Source organism: Gossypium hirsutum, chromosome A01 (genome assembly GCF_007990345.1).
Source record: "Gossypium hirsutum isolate 1008001.06 chromosome A01, Gossypium_hirsutum_v2.1, whole genome shotgun sequence".
Taxonomy (NCBI): Eukaryota; Viridiplantae; Streptophyta; class Magnoliopsida; order Malvales; family Malvaceae; genus Gossypium; species Gossypium hirsutum.
The window spans coordinates 7806196-7820895 of record NC_053424.1 but is presented as its reverse complement, the minus strand read 5'-3'; the positions used below and the strand labels follow the sequence as shown (position 1 = coordinate 7820895).

General features: G+C 33.5%; 3 protein-coding genes across 4 annotated transcripts; 1 reads left to right on the top strand and 2 right to left on the bottom strand.

The window, feature by feature from the left end:
* Positions 1-113: 113 nt before the first annotated feature.
* LOC107916906 (beta-glucuronosyltransferase GlcAT14B) lies at positions 114-3813 on the bottom strand. The gene is made up of 5 exons (XM_016846277.2): positions 3678-3813; positions 2934-3593; positions 2772-2847; positions 2577-2692; positions 114-825 (listed from the first exon to the last, which is right to left on the bottom strand). The coding sequence occupies exons 2-5, from the start codon at positions 3496-3498 to the stop codon at positions 326-328; spliced, it is 1257 nt and encodes a 418-aa protein (XP_016701766.1). The 5' UTR covers positions 3499-3593; positions 3678-3813; the 3' UTR covers positions 114-325.
* Positions 3814-7221: 3408 nt separating this feature from the next.
* Positions 7222-11189, top strand: LOC107917871 (proton pump-interactor 1). Of its 2 annotated transcripts, XM_016847244.2 has the most exons (8): positions 7222-7412; positions 8043-8407; positions 8750-8935; positions 9033-9212; positions 9325-9519; positions 9863-9961; positions 10051-10542; positions 10630-11189. In XM_016847244.2, the coding sequence occupies exons 2-8, from the start codon at positions 8060-8062 to the stop codon at positions 10951-10953; spliced, it is 1824 nt and encodes a 607-aa protein (XP_016702733.2). In that variant the 5' UTR covers positions 7222-7412; positions 8043-8059; the 3' UTR covers positions 10954-11189. The 2 variants fall into 2 exon arrangements, with proteins under 2 accessions (XP_016702733.2, XP_016702735.2); XM_016847246.2 differs by lacking the exon at positions 7222-7412 and having other exon boundaries at positions 8033-8407.
* A 268-nt stretch (positions 11190-11457) lies between these two features.
* On the bottom strand, positions 11458-13806 carry LOC107917870 (G-type lectin S-receptor-like serine/threonine-protein kinase At2g19130). The gene has a single exon (XM_016847242.2). The coding sequence runs from the start codon at positions 13804-13806 to the stop codon at positions 11458-11460; it is 2349 nt and encodes a 782-aa protein (XP_016702731.1).
* Positions 13807-14700: the final 894 nt, after the last annotated feature.

Below are 14700 nucleotides of genomic sequence, written 5' to 3'. Positions count from 1 at the left end.
AATGTATGTTTGTAATACAAATATATGATGTATATTCTATGGAAATAACAGTGGATCAACTTCGATTCACATGATGTAATTAATAAATTCTAAAGAAGGAAACAGAAATCCAGTTGAAAAATGTAGTCTTAGGATCTATTCATAACCAGAAGAAATTTTAACATCAAGAGTTTCCCAAGCTTGTGAACAATAAAGAATAGCAATTTTGAGATAAGTACATATATTTTTTTCTTTTTTTCTTGTTGGGGGGGGGGTTGGGGTGTCAAAATTGAGTACCAAGTTTCACAGCTATGTCTTGTCTAATTGAACTTCCCCATCATGAAACTTATCTACATTGATCTTGGCCAAGATAAGCTTTCATAGCTAACCTATCTAAGAGATGACGAAGCCTTCGAGCTCCCGGCCCTGGCTTGATATTGTCAATGTCCCCAACCTCTGAACATTTCAGTTTCCCAGAGCACCAAGCACCTGGTGTGAAGCTTACGTTAACACGGCCAAGCAAATCGGCATCGATCTTATCCAACACAGGATCATCTTGGTTGAACTTGCGAGCGAATGCAGCGTTGCTCATAATCATCTTGCCCAGTTCGTTAAGGGAAAGGATATGAGGATGCTGTTTTGGAGGATTGTCCCATTTAATAAAATGCATATCATGATTGACAACAGTCTTGGCGAATTCCGGAACATTGCATAAAACCGTCTGAAAGTAACCTTCAGGGGAGGAGATGAAGTTTGTGTAGTACATGAGAAGAGTTCTGGGTAGATTATCCCATCCCATAATAATGAACTCGATAAATGGACGCGACAAAACTGTCCATGCTGAACCTGCAACCAAAAAACAAGGATGTTTTAAGAACACTTAACCACCATATTTGTAAATGCCAAAAAAAAAAATTACCATCACCATGGATGTGGAAACTACGCTTCTAAGTTTCAGTTTCTGTTGAAGTTGGCTTCCATGCAGACCAAGAAGCAGGGGAAGCTGCCCAAGCCTTGCATGTTGCAGCTGGAGCATATGCTGCTGTTTTGTTACTTTCAGCTAATGTTTTGTTGCTTAGTTTGATTTGAACTAAATTGGTAACATGTTTGATGTAATTAGGTGCTGATAGATTGATAAATCAGCTTTACCATGTGTGCAAGTTATGTTCATCAATTTACTAGGCTACTTAGTGCTAGTAGGTAGTATTTGGTGATAGTTTTTAGCTATAAATGTATTGTTTTTCTAGTTGAATGAGTGAGCAAAATGAGCTGAAGCCATAGCTCCCTTGCTGCACATTTGTGAGCAAGTAAAAATACTGTCTTGTTCTGTCCTGTATTTCTTTCTCTGCTCCTCCTCCAAAAATCCCCAACAATTGGTATCATGAGCCTTAGTTTTAAGGGCCATTGATTTTTGATTCCGCTGCTTGTTAAAAGAAAGAAGTTGTCAAAGCATGTCATCAAGGATCGCTTGAAGAGAAGACAACATCAGCTCAACCTTAAAGACTCCCAAACAAGCTTGAATAAGCTGAAGGAGGAGTTTCAAGGAAAGAATGTGAGCTTTCCAATGTGCAAGCTGCAAGCTCAGCAAGATGTCAAAGCTGCAAGCTTAGCTAGAAGTGAGAGCTGTGAGCTTATCAAAACTGCAAGCTCACCAATAGTTGCGAGCCTGTTGAAGACACCTGCTGAAGACAGTATGCAAAGATGCGAATCTGTCAAAGGTGCGAGCTCAGCAACATGCGGAAGCAAGAAGAAGCAGGACTGTAATTAGCAAGGGAAAACCAGGCAGGATGTGTTTGAATGGTGATACCAACCAAGGCTGTGAAGGAGGAGAATACTCCATTTGATGAACAAATCTTTGCCACAAAAGACTGGTATGGTCAAATTGTGTGAGTCAAGATATGGTTGAAAATGAGGCCAAGGTTGAAAATGTATTGCTTGAGCAAGTTCAGCTTGAAACAAAGCATCTAAGGACTGCCAAGTTAAAAAAAAAAAAAACTTGATGAATGATTGGTATTTGCAGCATGAAAAGCCAATGAGGAGTGTTGAAGTTGGCTTCCATGCAGACCAAGAAGCAGGGGAAGCTGCCCAAGCCTTGCATGTTGCAGCTGGAGCATATGCTGCTGTTTTGTTACTTTCAGCTAATGTTTTGTTGCTTAGTTTGATTTGAACTAAGTTGGTAACATGTTTGATGTAATTAGGTGCTGATAGATTGATAAATCAGCTTTACCATGTGTGCAAGTTATGTTTATCAATTTACTAGGCTACTTAGTGGTAGTAGGTAGTATTTGGTGATAGTTTTTAGCTATAAATGTATTGTTTTTCTAGTTGAATGAGTGAGCAAAATGAGCTGAAGCCATAGCTCCCTTGCTGCACATTTGTGAGCAAGTAAAAATACTGCCTTGTTCTGTCCTGTATTTCTTCCTCTGCTCCTCCTCCACAAATCCCCAACAGTTTCTAACATATGAGATAAACTATTTGTCTGCAGGACTGTAACATGCAGTCCATCCATATCTGCTTCACACCACCAAACAAATATACACATACATATATGCGACTGCTATCCTCATATTCTGTCAGGTGAATGAAAGAATGCTAACCAGTAAACAATTTAAATGCTGTAGGTAATTTTCTTTTCTGTGAAGCCCAAACTACTTCAGTCTTGGTTGAAAGATAGAGTCCCGGATCTATAATCAAAGGCATTGCTCTTTTGTCCCTGAAACAATCACAGGCAGAAAATGTCGGAATTCGACATTCACAAAGTTTTTCGGTAGCGAGGGAAAGAAAGAACTTACAGTTTCCAGCCAAGGTCGCTTGTGTGTTCGATGAAATTAAGGTCCCGGTTTAACGCCGAAAATGCGTAAAGAAGATCTGCATAATACACAAATTGATCCAAACAGCAGTTTGGTAAAGAATCTAAATGACTGAAATAAAAGCCATATGATATTGAGGCTAACCATCTTGAGTCACAAGAGGATAATCCGATGCACTGAGATTGATAAACCAATCCCAATCTTTATTTCTCTTGAGAAGAATGGCACAAGCATGGAGGGTATTAGCCACCATTGTTGGACCTCTATAAGTAACCATGTTGGCCTTGGTGATCATATAAACATTCCCCATTTTGGAGAACATTGTATTGTTTTTAGTCCTTGAAGCCAATGTCAATCTTTCTTCCGCAGGGGACTCAAGGTCCAAATGAACCACATATTGATTCCTTGGATGATACAGTGCATGGAGAACTCTCCAAAGCTTTTCAAGATCACCCTTTGATCCCGATATCAAATAAGCGAATCGGGGTATCGGCGGACCGGACGGTGGCAGTGGGGAACCGGACTCGATCTTGGATTCAACATAGCCTGGCTTTCTTTGACCCATTGGGAAAATGGAGAAGATTGAATTGATATTATGAACTGAAGAAACAAGGCCCATGTTGAAGGAGGAAACAAGGAAAAAGATGCATACAATGGAAGTAATCACAAAAGGAAATATCCATTTCTTCTCCATGATCATTAACATCATTGCCAAATCTTATCATAAGATCCCTCCCAATAAATAATAAATCTTCAAAACAAAACTGTCTTCATCACCCAACTACAGAAAATAGGAAATGAAACCTAAAAAAAAAAAAAAAAACAAATCATTCATATCTTTCATTAAAAAAGAAAACCCATTAATATTCTTTTTCCGAAAATACTTACCCTCTGCTTTATATTTTGCTTTTCTTCATTCCATTTTCCCAGAATACAAAATTGTAAAACATTATAATGCAAAAATGACAAAAATAAACAATTAGTTAAAGATTTATTAACAAAAATTAAACAATTAGTTAAATATAGCAATTATATCAGCATCTGTTTTATGAAAGAAAAATAATCAACAAGGATATTTATTTCCAATTTATTACAATATATGACCAAAAAAATTATTAAATCACAATGGAAATATAAGCAAAACCCGGGTAAATTAGAAAAATATGCTGATTTTTTTAGATAATTAAAATAGCAGGTCGATTTTAACTCAAAAAATAAACAATTGTTTTTTATTTTCTTTTTTGGTAATGAAATAGAAATGTTAATCCTAAGGATCAAGCACTTTTATTACAATCTGATAGCTCATCTATCTAAAATTGCTCAATAATTTCTGTCGAGATCTCCTTGAACCATATTGAACCATATGGAACTTTTGCAGTACATCAGCTAAAGTATGAGTTATAACATTAACTTATTTTAGAACCTTCTGTAAAGTCACCTGCCAAACTCTTATATAAAGCTATTGTATTCTTATCACTAAATCCTTATTCGATTTGTCACGAGACTTATCTGAAATTACCGTAAGAGTTTGAGCACAATCTGTTTCAACAACGATACTATCTCATTTCACATTCCAAGTCAGTATAAAGACATCATAAATTGCCTAAAATTTTGTCTGCTTGATACTGCACCTTCTAATGTTCGTCCCACGACATCTCTTACCACCACTGCGAAAAGTTAATAATCCTTTAAATATATGGAATACAATCGCAATGTGAAAATTTCACCCACAATTAAATTACCAAATATTAGTACTTTAATTTTAAGTTATCAACATTAATTGACTCCATTTAACTCTAATCAAATTAAACCATTGCATGGCTAATTACAAAAAAATTCCATTAATGATTCCAATCTATTGAAGGCTTAAATATATATCCAATGAGAATGTGACAAATGTCAAATATGTAACTATGTTAGCATTAAAAAGTTCTATATATAAATATGTTACTTTAAATATATATGATTAGTAGCATAACTTTTTTAACCCTACTAGTAAAATTAACAGAAAAGAATAAATAATGTCATGTTTGGTATATGTATTTTTATAAAATGTTCAATATGGGACATAAATTATAAATATATATTTTATTATGATACTTGTACTTTTATAAATTATCTAATATGGTACATAAACTATCAATATATGTTTTATTATAGTACTTAGAGCAAACACTATTAATATTAATAAATTGTTAAACTAGCCTATGAAAATTCGACATATAGAAAATTTTTCTTAATAAAAAAGTCTACATGAATAATATAACATACATAAATAATATAACACTATGTGAAAAACTAAATTAGAAAACAAATAAATAAATATATGATTAATAAAAATTTAAATATTAGACAATTTTATGAAACTATTAGTGACAAATGTGATATTATCTCAAAAAAACTTAATCATATATAATAAATATAAAAAAAAATCTCGAATTTAGGGTAGATTTGGATGGGCGATGCGTTTACTTGCAATTAGTATAAAAATAGCAGCGATAGTAAGATTAGATACTGTAATCAGGGGCGAAGCCAGAACAAAATTTTAGGGGGCGGATAAAATTTTAATTTTTTATAGTTTATATCTTTATAATTTGTAAATGATTAAATTAAATTTTTATAATTTTAAGGAGAGCCAAAGTACAATTTTAACTTTACTAATTTAAAATTTTAAAAAACTTTAAGGGACAAAAGAGTAATTTTACATTTTAGGAGAGTCGGGGCCCATGCCAACCCCTTGGCTTCGCCCTTAACTGTAATGACATTCTAGTGTGAGATAAAAAAAAGAGTTAAATGCAATGCATCATCCATTCAAACTTATCCATTAATTCCAAAAACATAAGGGCAATTTTGTATTTTCCATTTCACAAAGCCTCGACGTGAATGGGGGTTTTTGAATTCATGAAATGAGCGCACGTTTTGAAGGCAAATCCTAGTAATAAAATAAAAAGCTTTTGGATAAGAGGACAAGAGATAGAGACTGAGCTATCATTCACTTTTTGTTATCCCACTGCTTTGAATTTATTTCATTCTTTTATACTTTTTCTTTTCATGGTTTTTAAAAAATTATATTTTATTATATTTTAGCAAATATAATATTTTAAATTAAATAATTATGTGGTTTAATTAAGTTAGTTTTTTTTAGGAAATTAAGTTAATTTTTTAAGTTAAGAAAATCATGTCCTTAATTAATATTTAATAAACAAATAAAATACATGATGACTTTCAATCTTGTGTGCTGTATATTAAATAATATTTTTTTAAAATTATACCATATTAAATATTTTTATTTTTAAAATATATTTTCTTAAAAATTTTAAATCATCTTAAAAAAATATTAAACTATATGCATTATTCTTTTTTTAAATCTTTTTTTATAACATATAAAAACGAGGTCTAAGCTTTTGTATCACCCCTAATGAAAATAAAATAGTGTATCATATTACATATATTTGTATTTTAAATTTATAATTTTCATATATACTAGTAAATTTTAATTGTCAAATAAATTTTAAATTTGAATCTGTTTATCATTTACATTAAATTCAAATAGTACCATTTAAATATAAACTCGAATTAGTTCAATTATCTATCAGATATGTTAAATATCTTCACTTAGTAAGTATAAATATACAAAAAAAAAAAGAGAAGAGAAATAAAAATCAAAATAATAAACAAACGTATTCAAATTCACCGTAAACCAGTAAATTTAGAAAACTTTTTAAGGTTAAAATTGAATTATAAATGTTTGAGATGTTAATATATAATTTTATAATGTATTAATTTATAATTTCATCATTTTTTAAGAAAATTAAATATAATTTTTTTCATTTTTAAGGTGTTAAAATATAAATTTACCATACATAAATTTATAATTTAATAATTTTTAAAGAGATTAAATTACAATTTTTCAATTGCGAAAAGGACGTTACCTGCCCCGTAAATAGTAATTAAAATATTTGAATTTGCACTCTTTATTATCATCCCAAATGAGTTAATGTTGAATGACTTTTTTTCTAAATTGTGAGTCTTAAGTAATTATTAAGTATAGAATCAAATTATTATAATATAAATAAACTACAAGCTAATTAATTAAACTACATATTTAATTTCCATGATGAGTGTGTAATTAAAAAACCATTGAAAAATTTTAATTTGAATAAAACGATAAATACTGGTATGGTATAAATTCGAATCGAGTTACTGTATCTCTTACTCTTAATATTATATAAAAATATGTAATGAATAAAAAGAAAAGGATATCTGAAGTTAATAACTCCAAAAACAGCAAAAACAAACAAAAAATCCTTTTATAACTGCCAACCGCGACATGAAAAACGTTAGTCCACTGTTTTTTTAGAACTGAATAAAATAATAATCTTTTTTATCACTAGAAAAAATCTAATATTTTTTTCCTTCAAATTCTCTCCCTTGATAACAAGCATGAATATATAAGGCTAAAACCGGTTGCCTCTTTCTGGTAAAGAAGAAGAGAAATCCAAAGAGAGAGAGGCTGATATATATCTCTTTCTTTCGCCAAAAAGAAAAAGCTCTCTATTTTTTTTTACCCTTTTTTTCTCTTGTAAAAGGGTTTTCTCCTCTCCTAATAATCTCCCTAAAAGGGTAATCATATAATTTTTGGATCATTTCTAATGTTTTTCTTTGTGGGTTTTTATTTTCATTTTATCTGTTGAATTTTCTTTTTCATTCACGATTTAAAATTATGGTCTTTTTTTTAACTTTTTTATTTCAGTTTCATAATGTTCTGCATGTTAGTTAGTTTTTTTTTTTGTTTATGGATAGTGGCTTGATCTTATGTTATATTTTATGTTTTCATTGATTTGATTGGCTTCTTTTTATTTAGTTTTTTTCATCTGGATTTTGTCATCATATTTTTTGTTTTATTATATTAGATCAAACCATGTATTGTTGTTCAATTTATTTAATTTGATGTTGGCTGTTGCAAGGATATCTCATGTATAATGTACGAAAATTCTGAATATTTTGTTTGAAATTCTTATGTTTGAGAACTTTCTTTTGATTTGATTAATAAAAAACTAGCTAAAGAAAAGGCTTTGGATAGGTATGCTTTTAATCCAAATGACAAAAAAGCTAGCAAAGCAAATTGCTTTGTGGTGATCTTTTTTGTTTTAGGAAATGTTATTTCATATTTTGGTTATATACTGTGGTATTTGTAAACTCTGTTTTTGGATTTTGTTAGGCTTATATCATTTTTGTGATTAATGGGTGTAGAGATTGTGGGATCAAACATGGCACAAGTATCTGTTGACAAAGTAGCTGAAGTAGACCAATCATTTTTGCTTGATAAGGAAAATGGGAAACTGGACAAGGATCCAGTTCATAATGAGACCATTCCAGTCATTCCCCGCAGCGAGGAGCCGAGTAAGGGAGACGGGAATAATGCATCCAATGACAACTTCCCGACGGATGCAGTTGACGAGTGGCCTGCAGCTAAGCAAGTCCACTCTTTTTATTTTGTCAGATATCGCCTTTACGAAGATCCCAAGATCAAAGCCAAAATCGACGAGGCTGATAAAGAGTTACAAAAGTGGAGTAAAACTAGGTTCAAGATCACTGATGAGTTGAAAGCTAAGAGGGTGAGTGGAAAGCTATTAATTTTGATTGGATACGTAGCTTATGAGCAATTCCTTTTCATACTTTTATAAGATATTTATGTGCCATATGACCATATCCTGTTTTGCTTTCAATTGGTTCCTACAGATTAGATGACATTAATGTTGTGACGAATCTTTAAAACTTTGTTTTGAGTGCAATCGGGTGTGCTTATAGTGATAGATTGCATGCAGAGACATTAAACCTGGATGCAATTGATGAATGTTGGAAATTTATGCTTTTGAGCATGTAGTAACCATTATACATAACGATTCCTTATTGTTGTATTTGCCACATTTTAAAGCATTACCTTTATGTTACTGCAGTCAGATCGTGCTGAGTTACTTGCTCAAGTGAGAGCCCTGAATGTTGATTTTGAACAATATAAGGAGATTTTAGACGAGAAAAAAAAGGAAATAGAACCACTGCAGCAGGCCTTAGGCAAGCTTCGCACTAATAGCTATACCGGTCGTGGCAGTATGTGTTCATCTGAGGAAGAGCTCAACGATGTTGTATGTTACTCATAACTGCTTTGAGATTTGTCAATTGGTTTTTGCTGCGGTTAATCCTTTGCTTTTAGTCACTTCATGGGAATTGGTGAAACTACAGATCCATTGCTTGCAATATCGCATTCAGCATGAAAGTATCCCATTGGCTGAGGAGAAGCAACTCCTTAAAGAAATCAAACGACTAGAGGGGACCAGGGAAGCAGTTATCACTAATGCAGCAATGAGAGCAAAGATTCAGGATTCGATGGGTCAGAAGGAAGTCATTCAAGATCAGGTTAAAGTAAGAAACTTTTTGTTTTGCACATTTCGAAAATTCCCTACTTCCCTCCTGTATTAATTGAGACCATCAGTGCATTGCACTAATAAACTTTCTATATTTTGTTTTATTGTAGCTTATGGGTGTTGATTTGAGTGGAGTAAGGAAGGAGCAGTTTGCAGTCCAGTCCAAGAAAAAACAAATTAAAGAAAAATTGACTGCAATCGAAAAGAAACTTGAGTCTTTACAGGAGGAGCTGAAAGCTGTAACCCAGAAGAGAGACAAAGCTTATCAAACCATTCTGGAACTGAGGAAACAACATGATGAGGAAGTATGTCTTTTCTTTGCTTCAAACTTTAAGAGTTCTGTTTCATATGCACACATGACCATATTCAAACTTTCATTTATACATGAAGAGCTGCTATCACTACATATATACATCTTCATATTGATAATCTTCATATAAAGATGGAATCATTTTTAAAAGCTTTTGTGGTCTTATCTTCATGGGAGATTGACATTGTTGGAGTAAAACCATCTGTTGAGTTAAACTTTTATGTGGTTTTGCCATTATGCTTTTCATTAAATGACACATTATAGTCAACTTTCAAACTTCATTGTCTGAGCTATCACCAAGAACTCGTTTTAATTACTATTATTTTTCAATATTTCAGAATGCTTACTTCTACCAGAGCCGTTCACTCATAAACAAGGCTAAAATTGTTGCTGCCAAGAAAGATATAAAAGCTCTTGAGGAGCTTGCAAATGTTGAGGTTTGTTGAGACTGCTGATTAATGTTACAGTTAGAGTATCTCATGTGCTTCGTATTTGGCTGGTCTCTTATCTTCTATGCTGCTTTTAGGTTGAGAAGTTTATGGATCTCTGGAATGGTAATAAAGCCTTCAGGGATGATTATGAGAGAAGAATTCTGAAATCCCTGGACACTCGACTATTAAGCAGGGATGGTCGGATAAGGAATCCTGATGAGAAGCCATTAGTTCTACCAGAGATAACAGTACATACGGGAACTGAAGCACTTCCAAAACCTGGTGCGAAACAACCAAAGGAAGAAGCCAAATCCTCTCCCCAACCAGGTACTAAACACCTGAAAAAGGGCCAGAAAGATGCTGAGACCAAAGCAATGGAGTCAAAATCCTCTCCAGAGAATGTTGTAGCAGACAAGATCTCTGGATCTTCAAACAAGGAAGTTGATGCTGCAAAACAGAAAGAAATGAAGAGAGAAGAGGAAATTGCAAAAGCAAAGCAAGCTTTAGAAAGGAAGAAGAAGCAGGCTGAAAAAGCAGCTGCCAAAGCAGCTATAAGAGCTCAAAAGGAAGCTGAAAAGAAGCTCAAGGAAATGATTTGCTTCTTCTCTTGTTTTGCTTCTTTATAAGTGGTGCAGGTTAAAACTGAAATTCTTTTGATGTTTTTTTCCTTTCAGGAGCGTGAGAAGAAAGCAAAGAAGAAAGCAGCAGCATCTACGACTGCTATAAATTCCGAGGAACCAACTGAACCCATGGCTGAAGCTTCAGAATCAGAGAAGGTTGATGCTAGTGCTGAAGCACCTGTTCCTGCTCCTGTTTCAGTGAAGGATAAAGCACAAAAGGGGAATGCTATTCGGTACAGAAATCGAACTAAAGGACCTGAGGTGCTTCCAAGAGCCATCCTGAGACGTAAGAAGTCAACCAACTACTGGACATGGGCCGCACCTGCTGCACTAGTGGTGCTGATACTTCTAGCAGTAGGTTACTATTATCTTGTCTGAAGAAGTTAACTTGAATGGAACTGAGAGTTTTGGTTGAACAACATGCTGATAGCTAGGTCCATAGCTGCAAAAGTTCTTTGCATCCATTGAGGATGGACTAAAAATGTCATAATGTTGCTGGTTGTTCAGTTGCAATGCTTACTGAGGCCAAAACTAAGCAATTCTGGTTTAATTGGTTGTATTTTAAAAATTTTGACTTCCATCAATTTGAGAATGTCATGAGAATCCTTCATGCATTTCAATATTTGAGATTAATCCTAAATTAATATGATCCCAATAGATAGAATGCCAGGTGTTCAATGGGATTATTGTTCTGGTCTACTATTTTCCAAGAAAGTAGCAATTACTCAACATGTATGATACATTATTATACAAAGAAAGATGCATCTCAAAGGAAAGCTAAAATCTTAACAGCTGCTCTAATGGTGGTTATTGATTCTTGAAGATATTAAATACTACTAAAACATTGCTTCTCATTTATCAAAGACAAATTGGGAAAGCTCTTTAGAAGTTTATGATGGTTTGAATAAACCAGGGAATTGGTGGCATATTTATCTCTTGGACTCCCTCAAGGATCTGAACAACATGCCCCATGGATGGCCTATTTTGTTCTTCATCTTGAATGCACCAACATGCTACTCTACAAGCTCTGATGACTTCTTCCGCATTTGCATTCCCCTGCAGCTTGGGATCCAGCAGACTTAGTACATCCCCTCCGTTGCTTACGCATATCGCAGCACGAGCTGGGAAGTAATTGTCTGTCTCATCACCTTTTATCTCCCAGTTTCTTCTTCCTGATATAATCTCCAATAGCAACATCCCATAGCTAAAAACATCAGATTTTGGAGTGATGGGATCACCTGAAATCATTTCGGGTGCAAGGTACCCTCTGGTTCCTTTCATCGTGGTCAAAACACGACTGAAATCCCTACCGAACAGCTTTGCTAAGCCGAAGTCTGAAAGCAAAGGATTATAATCAGCATCAAGAAGAATGTTCTCAGGCTTGATGTCACAGTGTATGATGCATACTCTGCACTTCTCGTGGAGATAGGCTAATCCTCGAGCTACTCCCAGTGCAATATGATGTCTTGTTTTCCAGTCTGGGATCTTTGAATCCTTATTAAACAGGTGACTGTCCAAAGAACCATTTGGCATGTATTCGTATACGAGAAACCTCTTCGTCCCCTTCAAACAAAACCCGAGAAGGTGAACTAGATTAACATGATGGATTGTCCCTATGGTGCTCACTTCAGCGCGGAACTGCTTATCTTCATGGTCTTGGCCTTTGAGACTCTTTACTGCTATGACAGCCGAATTCGGAAGCATTCCTTTATAAACAGAACCAAAGCCTCCTTCACCTAATTTTTCAGAAAAATTCTTTGTTGCACTCTTTAAATCACCAAACTTGAAGAGAACCAGAGCATCATCAGTTGGTTTGGTACCAGAGAAATTTGCCATCCTGCATGTTGAAACTAGTACCAAGATAGGAATCAAAACCACAATTGCTGCAGCTGCACAAATAGTGAGCCGCTTAATTCTTACCTTCTTTGTAACTTTCGAAGCTTCCAACTCCGTCATGGGAAGCCGGAGATATAAATCTCTTCCAATATAGTCACCAAAAGTGAGGTATTGGATGTTCAGCAAATCATCTCTCCATATGGAGCAGTTACCATAATATCCAATGGTGTATGCAATACAAGAGCAGTCTCTTAAGCAAGCCGATTTACACTCTCTCAAGCTCTTATTATTTGTCAACACTTCATTTGCTGGCAGCCTTATGTTTTCAATCACTTGGAAGTCATGTTTCACATCTTTATTGCACTTCAACAAAGATTTTCGAAGACAACCATTTATATAACTGCCCGTTTTCCATTCTCCAGGAATTTTAGGTTCAAAACCAGGCAAGCATTTGCATTTAGGCCCACCAAACTGATTACAAGCTCCATTTGCTCCACAGAAACCATAGATTTCACATGTTTCTCTTGGCTTTTCCCAAATAGTTTCCCATTCCTGAGAACCATCTTTCCATATGAGTTGCTGCACTTTACCCGTTACATCCATCAGAAATCTTACAAGAACTGAGGAGGTGGTGACCGAGTAAAAATAATAATTTTCTTCCTTGTTTGAGACATATTCCATGGTGATATAGTTGGTCGTCACTGTCTCAGTACTAAAAGAGGAAACTCTCTGTAGCCAAGACCCACAAGTCCAGTGCCTAATCCCATTCTTCAGTATATGATACCACCCGGTTCCATTGGTGTCTAGCCCTAGGGAAAACAATCCAGGCGAAGGATTATTTGGACTGCTCCAAGAAACATAGATTAACCCTTTCTTGCTCATCTTGCTTGTTCCAAGCTTGGCCCCAGGCAACCATGTATCAGTAGGATGATCAAAGCTTTCCCATGCTGTGACTGAAGGACTTGAACCATTTCTCAAAACAAGATTCCCACTATCCTCAAGAACTGCAACAGTGGAATTCATGGTGTTTGATGATGATGGCTCAGCTGACCAAACTGGGATTTCAGATTGGTTGTAAAGGACAAGGCTACCCTTTTCAGAGAGCTCAAGTTTTGAAACAGAATGATCAAGGAGTGGCTCATCTCTATTAGCCACCCACACCACAGTCTTAACGTTGAGGTTCTTGTACCAGATACCTACATAGTAGCCTGTAGAGTTACCTGGCTTAAAGAAACCAAGTTCAAACCTTCCATTTCTTGAGCTTATAGTTTGGTTACCAGAGAGTGACTGGCCTGGATATAAGGTATCCATTTCAATGGAGACGTAAGTTTCAAATGACGAAAAGCAAAAAACCAGAACATAGAGAGGAAGCAAAAGCCTTGTTCTGTTTCCCATTGGAGAAAAATGGAGAAATTTTTGTACGTCTCTATTATTTATTTATTTATTTATTTGGTATACTGTTATTTTATTTTCTACAATGTTATAATTAATGGTTAAAATATGCCATTAATCCCAATAATTTAGTAGATTTTGAGATTTAATTTTTTTAAAGGTTTTAAAAGTTTATTTTTTTATGATATATTAAGATGATGCTAATATGAAAAATATTTTTTTAGAGCAACAAATGTCTTATTAACCATAAAGCCTTAAATGTCTCAAATTAAAAAGTTTGTGAGCTATCTATGGTGCTTATGTTTGACAGTATTATCCCAAATGGTATCATATCTCCACGATATGGTGCAAGAGAACCTTTTATATTTGTATAATTAGCATCAATCTTCTAATATTTGAGTTCTCGGTCCAAATAGTAATAACTTTAATTATAAAAACTTATATAAACTTAATTTAAAGAAAAACTTATATTAAGTTATATCTCTTTTTATAATACATAAATTAAATAAAAAATAATATAAATTTTATAATATATAACCTTTATAAATAAGGTTTTATAAATTGTCCAATAACTTTTGTAACTCTTCTTATAAATAATATAATTTTTACTATAATTTTAAAAAATATTTTTTTATAAATAAGTTATGATAAAAAAAAGAAGCTATAATATTCTTTTATGAATAAGTATATCATTTTTATAATATATAATATGAACACATGAATAAGTTATGTCCATACTTATTGACCACAATATTTTTAGAAATAAATATATAACACTTTTATAATATTTAAATATTTTTATAATAATTTTTTTCGAATTTTTTTAGCATTTAAATAATATTTTTTTATAACTTTATAAAATACATAAATTATTTTTATAATATATTTTTTAATATT